Here is a 14,329-nt window from a genome sequence, read left to right on the forward strand (position 1 = left end):
GGGCAGTCGCCGGGGTCCCAGGACAGCCAGGTAGTGGTGGTAGTATTCCAGGTAGAGTGGCTAGCCTCTGTGTAAGTATATCTGGAGAGAAAGGACAGGGGATGAATTATCCACAGTAATGGGTGACTGCCTTAGCTCTCCTGTTCCTCCTGGGTCAGTGGGAAGTGCTGGGGTAGAGGAGGAATCTCACATGTAAAGGACTGTGAAGAGAGATTTGTCAGACTAAGTGTCAGTCACATGACGGAAGGGGAGTGTGTGGCCTGCAGATCACAGAACGTGAGGGGCAAAAGGAATGTGCAGGGGGTGTGTAAGTACTAATATCAGCTTGAATTTATGCAGAGTGCCAAAGGAAATGAACATGTCTCTGGGTGCCTGGGAGGAATGTACAGGCAATATTGGGTAACAGTATACATATATATTTGATACGGAGGCATTCTTATTTAAGGTGTTTGCAGATGACACTGTGGGTTGAGAAAAATCATATACACGTATATATGTGTATATGTGTATATATGTGTGTGTGTGTGTATATATATGAACATACAGATTTGTCAAAATCCACAGCCATACAACTAACAAGTCAAGTCATAGATCACATTAACCCCCAGAATATTAGCTAGTGATACTTTGCCCTATAAATAAACTACTATACTCAACAGAAGAGACAAAGGTCTAGATCACCATTGGTAAATTATCCATATCTACAGATGCCCCTGACATAGGGGCATCCTATACCCCTGAAAAGGAAAGCCGTGCTTCAGTGTCACAGGCTGACAAGCTATGTCCCAGGCAGCCTGGGACAGACTGCCATTAAACTCAGTAACAAAATCACATACCAAAGTATCATCTCTGAGTTTTCCCAATTCACGGTGTCATCTGCAAACACCTTAACCAAGAATGTCCACGAAACAAGTCCCGGTGACTCCTATACACTTCTAGTGGTGATGGACCGTCAGCCATAATTACTACCGGGCAATCCACTTTTCCTACAATACTCTAAGAATTATCAGTTCCATCTGCCACCTTCCATACTACTGATAATATAAGAGCTTCATCACCTTCTGGTTCTGGTGAATCAACCACCACTCAAGTCTTTGGACAAACAGCCATGACATTCACTAAAGAAACAATTCTCTAGACACGTTTCAGATTTGTTAACAACAGTCCTCCGACCACCTATACCGAAAGTGGTGGAAGAACTGCATCCCCTTCAAGTCCTCATCAACTGTCTACCACTTATTTTATTCCAGGAGAGACATCCACAACTTGCAATCCAAGTTCTGCTTCCAGCGAAAGCACTGTGAGTTCCACCACGACTTCCACTTGGTCAGAATCCACCATCTCTTCTGAGGGTTCCCACATCTCAGGCCTTCAGAGTTCCACCACCACTTTGGGCTGGACTGAATCCACAGTCTCTTCTGAGGGTTCCCCCACCAGAGGGGATGGAAGTTCCCCCACAAATTCTGGTTGGTCTGAGTCCACAGTCTCCTCTGAGGGTTCCCTCACCACAGCCACCGGGAGCTCCACCACCACGTCTGGTTGGTCTGAATCCACACTTTCTTATGAGGGTTCCCCAACCACAGGCTCTGGGAGTTCCACTACCACTTCTGGTGGGTCTGAATCCACAGTGTCTTCTGAGGATTCCCCCACCACAGGCCCTTGGAGCTCTGCCACCACTTCAGGTTGGTCTGAATCCACAGTCTCTACTGAGGGTTCCCCAACCACAGGGGATGAGAATTCCCCCACAAATTCTGGATGGTCTGAATCCACAGTCTCTTCTGAGGGTTCCCACACCACAGGCGCTGCAAGTTTAACCATCACTTCTGGTTGGTCTGAATCTGCCATCTCTTCTGAGGGTTCCCACACCAGAGGCTCTGGGAGTTCCACCACCACGTCTGGTTGGTCTGAATCCACACTCTCTTATGAGGGTTCCCCAACCACAGGCCCTGGGAGTTCCACTACCACTTCTGGTGGGTCTGAATCCAAAGTCTCTTCTGAGGATTCCCCCACCACAGGCCCTTGGAGTTCCTCTGCCACTTCTGGTGGGTCTGAATCCAAAGTCTCTTCTGAGGATTCCCCCACCACAGGCCCTTGGAGTTCCTCTGCCACTTCTGGTAGATCTGAATCCACAGTGTCTTCTGAGGGTTCCCACACCACAGGCCCTTGGAGCTTCACCACCACTCCTGGTTGGTCTGAATCCACTGTCTCTTCTGAGGGTCCCCCAAACACAGGACTTCAGAGTTCCACCACCATGTCTGGTTGGTCTGAATCCACAGTGTCTTCTGAGAGTTTCCACACCACATATGTTGGTAGTTCCACCACTGCTTCTGGTTGGTCTGGATCCACAGTCCCCTCTGAGGGTTTCCTCACCACAGCCTCTGGGAGTTTCCCCACCAATTCTGGTTGGTCTGAATCCACTCTCTCTTCTGAGGCTTCCCCAACCACAGGCCTTCAGAGTTCCGCCACCAATTCTGGTTGGTCTGAATCCACAGTCTTTTCTGAGGGTTCCCACACCGCAGGTCTTCAGAATTCCACCACAACATATGGTTGGTCTAAATCCAGAGTGTCTTCTGAGGGCTTCCCCACCACAGTTGATGGGAATTCCACCACCACTTCTGGTTGGTCTGAATCCACAGTCTCTTCTGAGGAGTTCCCCACCACAGGCCCTTGGAGTTCTGCCACCACTTCAGGTTGGTCTGATTCCACAGTCTCTTATGGGGGTTCCCAAACAACAGGCCCTTGGAGTTCCACCGCCACTTCTGGTTGGTCTGAATCTACAGTGTCTTCTGAGGGTTCCCACACCACAGGTCCTTGGAGTTTCACCACCACTTCTGGTTGGTCTGAATCCACAGTCTCCTCTGAGCGTTTCCTCACCACAGCCTCTGGGAGTTCCCTCACAAATTCTGGTTGGTCTGAATCCACCGTCCCTTCTGAGGCTTCCCCAACCACAGGCCTTCAGAGTTCCACCACCAACTCTGGTTGGTCTGAATCCACAGTCGCTTCTGAGGGTTCCCACACCACAGGCCCTCTGAGTTCCCCCACAAATTCTGGTTGGTCTGAATCCACAGTCTCTTCTGAGGGTTCCCCAATCACAGGGCCTGGGAGTTCCACCACCACTTTTGATGGGACTGAATTCTCAGCGTCTTCTGAGGGTTCCCACACCACAGCCACTGGGAGTTCCACCACCACTTCTAAATGGTCTGAATCCACAGTCTCTTCTGAGGGTTTCCACACCACAGTTGCTGGGATTTCTACAGCCCCATCAAGCAATGGAGAGACATTCACTGGCCCAGCTGGATCAAGACAGACTGCCACTGTTGTTACTCAGAAAACCACAGATCACAACACCATATCTGATTCTCCTCAGCTCATGGACTCACCTACAACAACAGTTTCTAAAGGGGATGGAAGTCTCGTGTCCACTTCACGTCCAGTTGAATCCATTACCACATCCAGTGGTGATGAACAAACAACGACATTTTATATTGAAACCACTGTGTCCACGACTCTCTCAGCGCCATCAACACACACACTCTCCTCTTACTCCTCATCTTCTACACCTTTAAGTTCTGAGCAACTTTCTACCACCACCTCCAGCACTGGACACAACACAACAGCAATTACTGAAATGCCCTCGGTCCTCACGACAATTTCCAAATCATCTAAATCAACCATTTTGTCTGGAACTTCCTATCCTGGGCATTATGGTAGCGTTGCTTCCTCTTCAAGCTCCAGCCAGCTGTTTACCACCCCCTCTGTCTCTGCACAGACAACCACAGGCCTCACCAAGGAAACCACATTTTCTACCTCTACTCCTGATTCATCAAAACCTACAGGTACCTTGAACAGCACTGTTACTGAAGGGAATGAAATTTCTGCTTCCACATCAAGGCCTAGAGAATCCTTAATCACTTCTGGTGGTTATGGACACATGACCACATCTTCTCCTCCAGGATCCACTTTCTACACAACCTCCACAGAGGGGTCCACACCATCATTCTCTACCCCTTCTTTGCATAGTACATACAATGCAAGTCCTTCCGCATTAAGCCCCAGTGAGATCTCTACCCACATTGTGGTCTCAGAACCTATCACCATGACTGCCAAAGAGGAGTCAACTTCTGGCTTTTCTCCTCCTCTGTCCTCCACTTCACCTGGCTCCACTGGTGCTCCAGTCCCTGGTTTCAGTACCATTTCAACTCTGCGTCCCCCACTCACTGGTACACACACAGCTGTGATGACAACCCACTCTCCAGCTATGACAACAAGTAAGTCTCCTTGTTTGTCACTCTATGGGTTCCTCCTGCTCATCTTCCCTTATCAGCTAATCAGTTTTGTACTCCTTGTGATCTTGTTCCACACTTCCAGTGCCTTTTTGTTACCAATGTACATCATCCATGCAGATGATGTTGCTCCCTTTTGATTTGTAGGGCCCTTGTTTTCTTTGTGTGTCCTCTATTTTTTTAAAATTTATTTATTTTATTTTTGGCTGCTTTGGGTCTTTCCTGATGCACGCAGGCTTTCTCTAGCTGTGGCGAACCAGGGCTACTCTTCGCTGCGGTGTGTGGGCCTCTCCTGTCACGGAGCACAGGCTCTAGGCTCACGGGCTTCAGTAGCTGTGGCTCGCGGGCTCAGTAGTTGTGGCACACGGGCTTAGTTGCTCCACGGCACGTGGGATCTTCCCAGACCAGGGCTCAAACTCGTGCCCCCTGCATTGGCAGGCGGACTCCCAACCACTGCGCCACCAGGGAAGCCCCTTTGTGTGTCCTCTTTTATCTCTTGCTTCCTTCCTCTCTGTTGTCCCTCTTCCTTTCCCTACTCTCTCCTGGGGGTTGAGGTGGTGACAAATGGATCTCGGTTGCTGCATGATCATCTGGTCCCATCCCCATCTTTCAATGCAGTGTCTGAACGATGGGACTTGGAATAGGAGTCAATGTTTTTGTGTTTTGGGCTTCCATGGTAACCTCTGTGAATGTTCTACCCCTTCTCAGGGCAGTGCTACAATGGGGCCACTTGGAACGGAGAAGAATGTGCCTGTACCGAAGGCTACTTTGGTTACCAGTGTCAGTCCCTCTTGGAATACTTATTCATAGGTAAAGACCTTTCCTGAGACTTGTAGATCATCCCCACATCCCTTAACCACTTAAAATAGGAGGGCAGCACTGGAAGGATCATTTGCTACCACTGCTTAATTGTGCAGGTAGAGGAGAAAATGTGACTTTCACCCAGACCAAAACGCAGGTAGAACATGGACCTTCTGCCTCCCCCTTCTGGGTCCTTTTCACTAGCTAACCTGCCTCTCTCATCAGGATGATCATCTAGAGGCCTCCATTTAGGTGTCACTGGGTTGTGATCCTGGCCACTAGCTCTTCCTGGTATACAGAGGCAAGGGGCAGAAGTTTCAGCAACTCCTACCTGCCTTTTGAGTTTCCATCCTCCCTCCTACACACTTCCTCTACTTCCCCAAAACCAATAGATGAAGAATTAACTAATCCTGCAAGGCATTACTGGGAGGTTGCTGTCTCATGCATAATGTGTCCTCTTCCCACAGAAGTCCCAGAAAAAATCAATGCCACTGTAGAACTGAGAGTGAAAGTAACTAACAGAAATTTCACAGAAGACCTAAATAACATATCCTCCCATACATACCTGAATTTTGTTCAACTATTCAAGAGTCAGGTAAGAGCAGAGGAAGCCTAGATTCACCAATGTGAGAGGGGATGCCAGGGCTCATCTTGACTTACTGTTCAGGGCTTCTCAGCTCTTGGGTCCCTTCAGCCTAAGTCCTGAGAGGGAGGCGGTTCCTCTGAGAGCCTCCTTCCTTGAGCCATACCCCTCCAACACATCCTGGAAGAGGGAACATCCCTCTGCCTTCCCTTCCTTCTTTCCTATGGGCTAATACAGGGGCTCCTTGGGGAAAGAGAACAGGGGCTGCTGCATACTCCAGGCTTCTATGAGCTCAGCTGTCTTGTTTCTTTCAGATGGATAAAGCTTACAGGAGCAAAGACTTTCCACAATACAGAGGCGTGATCATTAGGAAACTACTGTGAGTATGGGGGTGGAGAGATTTATAGACTATGGGAAGCTCCTTCTCTCTTGCCTGCTCTCCTGTCTCCTCCTATCATGAATGATTCGAGTATCAGTACCTGGCTGGGTCAAAAAGGCCCCCAGCTAGAAGGCAACACCTGAGGGCTCTGAGACCATGCATTCATTCATTCAGCACTCATCCAAGTAACAAACTAGTATTGAAAGCCTACCCTGTTCTAGGTGCTGGGAGCACAGCGGTTCTGGTCTTCATGGAGCTTAGAGTGGCAGAACACAGGTAGCAGAATGGCTGTGCAGTCTGTCTAGAATTATGGTAAGGGACACACAAGGTGCAGTGGGAGAGGTCCTGAATGCAAGCTCAGTGAGATGGAGGGAAATCCTCCTGGAGGAAGTGACAGCTAAGCTGAGGCTTGAAGGATGAGGAGAAATGAGCCAAGTAGAAGGAAAGGAGGAGGAGAGTGTTACAAGAGGAAATCAATGACGATGAGCCTAGAGGTGAGAGAAAGGAGGGTAGATTCCAAGAACATAAAGCACACTTGGCTGCTTGAGGACAAAGGGGTCATGGTGGGAGAGGAGGTTAGAAAGGTAACCTGTGCCAAGCTATTTAGATGTGAAGCATCAGCAATTGTGGCCCATTGGGATAGTATCCGATTTGCACTGCAGACAACTCAATTTGGCTACAGGGCTGAGAATGGGTGGACAGAGGAGGGAGATGATAGCAGCCTGGACCTGAGAGGTGATAATGAAGAAGAAAAGTATCCAGTGTGAAAGGTCTTTAGGGGGCAGGACCAGCAGATCATGGGAGTTTGATGGGTGTTTTGAGAAAAGGAGGAATGACACCAGATTTCTGGGCTTCTGGGAATGCGGGGTGCCCTTTGCTGAAATGAGGAACATAAGGAAGAGCAGAATGGGAGACGAAGATGATGAGTTTGGCCTGGGGGCCCAGCCACGTGGAGTGGCTGAGTGATGGAGCAGCTGATGGTCAAACATGGGATAGGAAGGGTCTACAGTGGAGGCACTGGTGTTGGCATCCCTAGATAGACATCGCTGGAAGCCCTGGGAGTAGACCAGATGGCCGGGGCCGTCGTCACAGCACAAAAGCAAAGATGTACCAGGGAAGGAGCATGGGAAGCCCCAACATTGAAAGGATAGGCAGGAGAATCAGAACTCTGAGAGGAGAGTGCAAAGAAGCAGACAGAGGGGTGGGAAGGGAGCCTGGGGGTGTCAGGTCCCAACATGTCCAGGGCCCTTTGGGTTCCATAGCCTAGTGTCCTCCACCCCCACCCAGCATCAGAGCCATTGTCTCCATCTCCCTTCTGGCTCAGGATTTTGTTGTTTCAAGTCCTCCTGGGTCCTGCTCCTGACTTCTCTGTCACAATGGCTGTGACTAGTGATGGACCTTGTCTCAAGTTCTCTCTTCTGAGAGCATTGCTGACTGTCTAACAAGAAGCTTCTGGGTTGAAATCCAACGTTTCTAAAGCAGCTTCATGTTTCTTCATTTCTGAACGCTTACTTTTTTGGTTTTGAAAATATAATCCAATAGCTTCTACTTTACATTTTTTAATTAAAAATTTTTTCATTGTAGTAAAATACCCATAACATAAAATCTGCCATTAATCACTGAATTCACCATTTTAAGTGTACGGTTCAGCAGCGTTAAGTCCATCCACATTGTTGTGAAACCACCACCGTCCTTCTCCAGAACCTTTTCATCTTCCCAAACTGAAGCTCTGTCGCCATTCAACAATAACTCCCAATTCCTCCTCATCCCACCCCTGGCAACTACCACGTTACCTTCTGTCTCTACAAATTTGATTACTCCAGGGACCTCATATTACGACTCATAAATACTCATAGAGTAGTTGTTTTTTTGCGACTGGCTTATTTCACTTAGCATAATGTCCTCAAGGTTCATGCATGTTGTAGCATGTCTCAAAATTTCCTTCCTTTTTGAGGCTGAATAATATTCCATTGTAGGTACAGACTACATTTTGTTTATTCATTCATCCACTGATGGGCACTTAAATTGCTTTCACCGTTTAGTTTTTATGAATAACACTGCGATGAACATGGGTGTACAAATATTTCTTCCTGCCTCTGCTTTCAATTCTTTGGGCTAGATGCCCAGAGGTGGAATTGCTGGACCCTATGGTTATTCTGTTTTTAAGTTTTTGAGGAACCATCATACTGTTTTCCACAGTGGCCGCACCATTCTACATTCCCACCAACGATGCACGAGGGTTCAATTTCTCCGCATCTTTGCCCAACAGCTTCCATTTTTAGGAATGAATTCCACCCATTGGCATATATTGTTATCACAGGTTTACTCTGTAGCCTCCCTCTAGGTTGTTACCTGCTGGAGGGAAGAGTCTCTATTCTGTCCTGCCTCTGGGACATATGGCTAATTGTTTCTCATCACCTCTCTTGCTTCTTGGGCCCTGCTTACTGGGAGGGCGGGCAACACAGGGTAGCTGACGATTCCTAATTCCAGCAAAGGCAGCGTCGTGGTGGAACATGAAGTCGTCATGGAGGCAAACTTCACTTCAGAGTTTCAGGAGCTGTTTGCAAACCTCACTAAGATCATAAAGGCCAAGGTTATGAATGAGACCGGAAAGCTACCCAGTAATTCTGAAGCGTGCAAAAGTAAGCCCATCTAAAACCCCTTGATGTTGGTGGGGAAAGGATGGGAGGGGTCGCTTAGGGAGGTCTCAGCCCCATCCCCACACCTCACCTCTCTCCTCTCTTCCGGAGCTCCAGAGACCTCCCTCCCCAGCAGTCAAGCCCGGATACCTTCCGCAGACTCTGTGCTGCTGCCAGCAGTCCCTCCCAGTCCCGGGCTGAGGTTGTCACCAGCCCTAATGTCCCCATCTGAGCAAGCTCACAGGCCCAGCTGCATCTGGGGATGGCCAAGATCCTACTAGCCTTGTTCCCAGCAAGGAGGAGGGGAAGGCTGGCTGCCCCCAGGGGGCAGAGGCGCCATATCTATTTTGTTCTTTCCCACCACCCTGGGCAGACATCTCATTCCTGTGCTACAATGAGAAGGACACCTTCGTGAATGAGACCATGAAGCTCGGCTTTGACCTGCAAGGTAAGCAGCTCCGCAGAGTGTGGATGGTAAACCTGAGGGCTAGAGGGCGTGTTCACCAGGCTGACGCTTCCTGCCCGCCCCCCACCCCCAGGGCAATGCACTCAGAAAGTTGCGAAAGAATTCGCCCAATTCTACTACGTGGATGATCTGAATGGGAAGCTGGCCTGTGTGACCAAGTGCACCCTGGGGACGAAGTCGCAAATGAACTGTCACCACGGCAGGTGCCAGCTTCAGCGAAGTGGCCCCCGTTGCCTGTGAGCCTCTACCCTCTCTGGTGGCAGGGCCCCACTCTCCCCGACAGTCACCCAAGGGGGCAGGGTGGGAGTGGGCAGAGCTCGCAAGGCACCCCCTCCCCCCTCCTCTACACCCCTCTTTCTTCTACCCAGGTCTCCCATCTTCCACCCCACCAGAGGGAGAGGGAGGCGCAGATTATAGACAGGCATCGTAGCACTGAGCAAGCCCCTTCCTGAAAAAGTTCCAGTTACCAATTTCCAAATCTGTATCCATGGATCTCATCTCCATCTGTCATTCGTTTCCCTGACACCATCCCAGCCACCGTGCCATTGTCACCTCCCGCTGTAGCTGGGACGCGACACTCGGGAGATCATAAATTAAAGTACAAAGTATAAAACACGGTAACAGGCTGTCGAAGTGCCAACTACTTAGTGTTTAGATGGGTGAACATCACGTGTTTGGGACGAGGTACCGGCGCTCTCGGATTCTGAATTCCTGCTCCGCAGATCTGTGGTCCCTGCACACCCTCCCCGCCCCTTAGCCTTGAGAGTCAGGGAGAGCACCCGGCAACTGTCCTCAGAGGGAGAGCTGGTTTCCTGTGCTTTGACATTAATTTTTTTCTTTCGGGAGACTGGGTGGGTGAGGGATGCTGGTGGGCTGGCCTGAGCTTGTGTGTGTCCCCAGGTGCCTGAACTCGGACACGCACTGGCACTGGGGAGAAAGCTGTGAATTCAGCACCAGCAAGAGCATGGCGTATGGGATCGTAGGGGCCGTGGTGGTGCTACTGGTGGTCTCGGTGGTGGTCCTGGCCATCTCACTCAGCCAATCCCAGAGAAAACTGCACAGGTGAGCTTCTGGGGCTGGGGCGGGGCCTGGGGAGAGGGGACCACAGTCAGAATAACCTGAGGCTCTGCTCCTTCCAGCTGAGCAGTCAGCTGAGGCCCAGGGCAGCCTGCTGATCTGACAGGACATGTCCGTTTGGCAGAGAAATGGAAACAAAAACATATGTACTGGAATTGGATTATGTAATGAAATTACCTGGTGCTTCTTATCACCTTGGCTTCCCTAGAGCAACACCGTCACACTCGGACACTGGGAAAGACCGCCGTCACTTTCCCCCAATTGTAAAATGCATAAGACCCACCTGAGAAGGTTGAGTAATGCTCAGCACAGCACCTGGCCGGCAATCGAAGGGAACTGCCCTGACTCTAGCCCAATGCCCCCATCTCACAGATAAGGACACTGAGGCCCACTGAGGAGTTGGGGGGGGCCAGGCCGTGGTGACATCCCCAGGAATGCTTTTTGTTTTCTGCCACTGTTGCTGGGGGCAGTCTCCTCCCTGACTCAGGGCTTGGCCAGGACAGCCCCTTCCGGAAGCCCGAGGTTCAGAGGCCTCTGAGCCCCCTCCCCTGCCTCTCTGCCATGGGCTGCTCACGGCATTTCTGTTGGCAGGCAAGAGAACAACCTGTCTCGAGACTGGCAAGAAGAAGATGTCCTTGTCAGCTTCCAGAGCGCCGGCGTCTGGGAAGGTAGATCTCGTCAGGGGCCAGGACGGGGCAGGCTGGAGGGTGTAGAAGTGCCAAAGTCGGGCTCAGTGGGGTTGTGGGTGACACGCGCGCACATCCTGCCAGGTCGCCCCACCTCTGCTGCAGAAGCCAGGCTCCTCTGCAGCCTCCTGACCCCGAGCCTCCACGGGCAGCCCCTGCTGACCCTCCGGCCTTTTCTCGCTCCTCCCCGTCAGGTTCCGTGCACTCCAGTCTGTGGCCCATGCCTTTGCATAGACTGGGCTGCTTCCGGTGGTCTGAGTCTCTGCGCACCCGCATCCCACCCTGTTTCCAAAATCCGGTTCATGAGCTGCCCCTCCGTGGAGCTCCGCGTGGGTTCAGCCTGCTCTGGCTCCCAGAGCTGCTCCCAGCCCTGCACCCAGCTGCGGTGGAAAAACCTTCCCAGTACTTCCTGACAAACATGATGGAGGGATTCCAGGGATGGCTGAGAGCCTGATCCTGCCCTCGGAGGCCACCCCCAGCACACCAGACGCACACAGTTAATAGGATGATAGGGCCATGGCCAGGGCTTGACGGGGCATAGATATACCTGCACCAGCCCAGCGTGGGGCGTGGGTCAGACAAGACGGCGGAGGGGCATCCCCTGAGCTGAGAGCCAGGGCAGTGGTGGGGAGTAAGCCATGTGTCTCCTGCTCCCATGAACATACAGCCCAGTGGGCAGCGAGGCCTTGTCCCATGATGGGAAGGGAAAGGGCTTTCCTGGCAGGGGTCCCTACTTAAGAAGGGACATGGAGGTGGGAAAGAGCACGGTCTGTGGGGGGGTCTGACCCCCCAAGGGCGGGTCAGTGGGACGGGAGAATGACAGGGCCAGGTCAAGGCTGGTCAGTGGGCCATGATGGGGGGACACACAGGAGGGGCTTTAAGGGAGGGGGACCAGACTTCGTTTTGAGCAGCTCACTCAGGAGGATCTAAGCGGGACAGCATGAAAGTGGGGAGTCCAGGGAGGGAGAAGCACAGTACCACAGGTGAGGGACGATGAGGCTGAGTGGGGGTGGCATAGACCGGGAGGCGTGGACAGCAGATGACATAGCTCAGATGCCAGTGAGTCAGGCAGGGCGTGTTGTTTGCAGGCTCTGGGCGGGGATGACGGGGCGCAGTGGGGAGAAGCAGCAGGTGGGTCGCGCTGGGCGGGGGTGGGAGGGCAGGGTACAGGGAGGGGGAGGCACCCCAGATCTGGCCAGTCCGAAGCCTGGGGACAGGCCTGCGGCCTGTGGGCAGCACTGGGGGTCAGCCTAGCCCACGGTGGGGAGACAGTGGGCGAGGAAGGCAGGTGGAGGGCTGCGCGGGGGATCTTGAAGGAAGCAGAAGGGGAATGTTCTGGAAGATGCCAGGAGGACCCGGAGCCTGGGGCCCGGAGGCCGAGGAGGAAGTCTGTCTGCAAGATGGGCACAGTGGGTGCTGGACACGTGCCAACTCAAACAAGAGATTCCAGGCGCAGCTGCTTTGTGTCTGCTGTGGCTACCGTTGCCATGAGGAAGTGTGCACGGTGACCGCAAGCAGTCCCGTCCTCCTGCCCCACCCAGACCAAGCGGCCCCTGGGCCTGGGGCCCCTGCTCACCAGCCACGACTTTTGACCCCAGAGCATGTCGGAGGGCTGCCGCTCTGGTGCCCTCCTGTTCCCGCGTGACCCTGGGCCAGCTCCCCAGGTCCCCTCCCGAGCCTCAGACAAGCTGTGCTGCTGGGAGGACCGATGGGCAGTGGGAAGGGAGTTTAGGGCAGCTCTGGGGCTGACTCTTCAGAGCTGGTCCTTTTACTGGAAAAAAACCCTCCTCTGGGCGTCTTTGGCTTCCCCCAGGCTCACTCTCACCCCAGTACCTCTCCCTACAGGTCAGAATCTGCAGGGGGACACGTTTGGCCTTGAAAATGTCTACAGACACTTCCAGCCTTCCCTGCAGAACGTGGACCCCAGCACAGAGGTGACTCAGGAGCTACCCCCCCCCAGCTAGGGTCTGCTCCCCTGTCCCCCACCCCCTGGGGCTGCCTGGGGAGGGCGGGGCACCCTCGGCCCAGAGGGCAGGTCGCTCCCCGGGGACGCAGCCATCACTACTGGCCCCTCAGCGGTACCTCCTCTCTCCCACCCCCCAGCTCCACATTCAGAGGCCCACGGTGGTGACAGCTGCTCAGAGAGGGGGACAGGGGCTCTCACCCCTCACCCAGATCTGGACGACGAGATAGCGGCTGACAGAGCCCTCCACAGGTCCCGGGGCCGCCAAGAGGAATCAGATGTCAGGCCCAAGGACAGTCCTCTCAGGGCTGCTGGGTTTGCCCCATCCCCACTGTTGTGACCACCCTCTGCTCCCTTGCCCTCCATCCAGGAGCCCCAAGGCATCTTGTTTGCTCTATGGTGACACCCACTCTGGAATTTCCTACCATAAAAGAGCAAGTCTTAGGGCTTCCCTGGTGGCGCAGTGGTTGAGAGTCCGCCTGCCGATGCAGGGGACACGGGTTCGTGCCCCGGTCCGGGAAGATCCCACATGCCGCGGAGCGGCTGGGCCCGTGAGCCATGGCCGCTAAGCCTGCGCGTCCAGAGCCTGTGCTCCGCAATGGGAGAGGCCACAACAGTGAGAGGCCTGCGTTCCGCAAAAAAAAAAAAAAAAAAAGAGCAAGTCTTAAAGTGCAGAGTGTAGCCTGAGTGGTCTCCTCCCCTCCCCTGCAGGGCAGGGGCCTGGTTGCAGGCCTGCATGTCTGGGAGGGTCCTTCTCAAGAGAGCACTCCTTCCAAGGTTGGAGGCTCGGCCCCTTCCTGTGCCCCACATGTGGGGCAGTGAGCCCTTTGTCTGCTCCAAGCAGGGGCAGTGGCGGGCCCACCTCTGCCTGAGGTCTCTGCGGCCGAGAGTGGACCTAGGGCCCAGGGAGGGGGGGAGCCCCCAGAAAGGCCAAAGAGTGAGTGCTTTGCCCTGCTGACCTTGAGAGGGGCCTAGGTCACTCCAGATGACCAGAGGGGCTGTGCTTACCTGTGAACCCACAGACCCAAGAACTCTCAGCCATCCTGGGACTGGGCACTGGCCCAGCTGCGTCCATGACCTGCACCCTGTGACCTGGTGGGGTACCCATAGCGGCAGTAAAGCTGGCTTGAGAAGAGGGGAGAGGGGTCTCATTCCCTGGGGCTGGAGTCGAAAGCAGGGCACCCTTCTCCTCGGAGGCTCAGGCCCACCCTCTCCTCCACCTTCCACCTCCCTCCCGGGGTCCCATTAGCTCTTCCAGGCTGCTTCAGGCCCTGTGCCTGTCCCTTCAGAGCGATGGCAAATCTGATGGCCTGTGTGCCTATGTGCTGCCCAGCCAGGGAGGGGCTCCCCTTCCCTCTGCCCTTTGGCCTGGAACAGAGCTGAACCTCCAGTCATTAGTGAAGCGTCCATGCTTCCTCAGATGACCCCCAGCTCTCCGGTGTCTCAGGATCA

General features: G+C 53.3%; 1 protein-coding gene across 1 annotated transcript in view; it reads left to right on the forward strand.

The window, feature by feature from the left end:
• LOC117308183 (mucin-12) overlaps positions 1-13,321 on the forward strand; it is a 65,426-nt gene extending 52,105 nt beyond the window's left edge. Inside the window, exons 3-13 of the mRNA XM_073793226.1 lie at positions 4,992-5,093; positions 5,552-5,679; positions 5,982-6,046; positions 8,537-8,688; positions 9,059-9,133; positions 9,225-9,387; positions 10,052-10,213; positions 10,517-10,519; positions 10,820-10,896; positions 12,760-12,848; positions 13,018-13,321. Of these exons, the coding sequence (XP_073649327.1) occupies positions 4,992-5,093; positions 5,552-5,679; positions 5,982-6,046; positions 8,537-8,688; positions 9,059-9,133; positions 9,225-9,387; positions 10,052-10,213; positions 10,517-10,519; positions 10,820-10,896; positions 12,760-12,848; positions 13,018-13,107 (1,106 nt within the window). The 3' untranslated portion in view covers positions 13,108-13,321. The remainder of the gene's footprint in view (positions 1-4,991; positions 5,094-5,551; positions 5,680-5,981; positions 6,047-8,536; positions 8,689-9,058; positions 9,134-9,224; positions 9,388-10,051; positions 10,214-10,516; positions 10,520-10,819; positions 10,897-12,759; positions 12,849-13,017) is intronic.
• The last annotated feature ends 1,008 nt before the right edge of the window (positions 13,322-14,329 follow it).

The sequence above is a fragment of the Tursiops truncatus genome, chromosome 15 (assembly GCF_011762595.2).
Source record: "Tursiops truncatus isolate mTurTru1 chromosome 15, mTurTru1.mat.Y, whole genome shotgun sequence".
Taxonomy (NCBI): Eukaryota; Metazoa; Chordata; class Mammalia; order Artiodactyla; family Delphinidae; genus Tursiops; species Tursiops truncatus.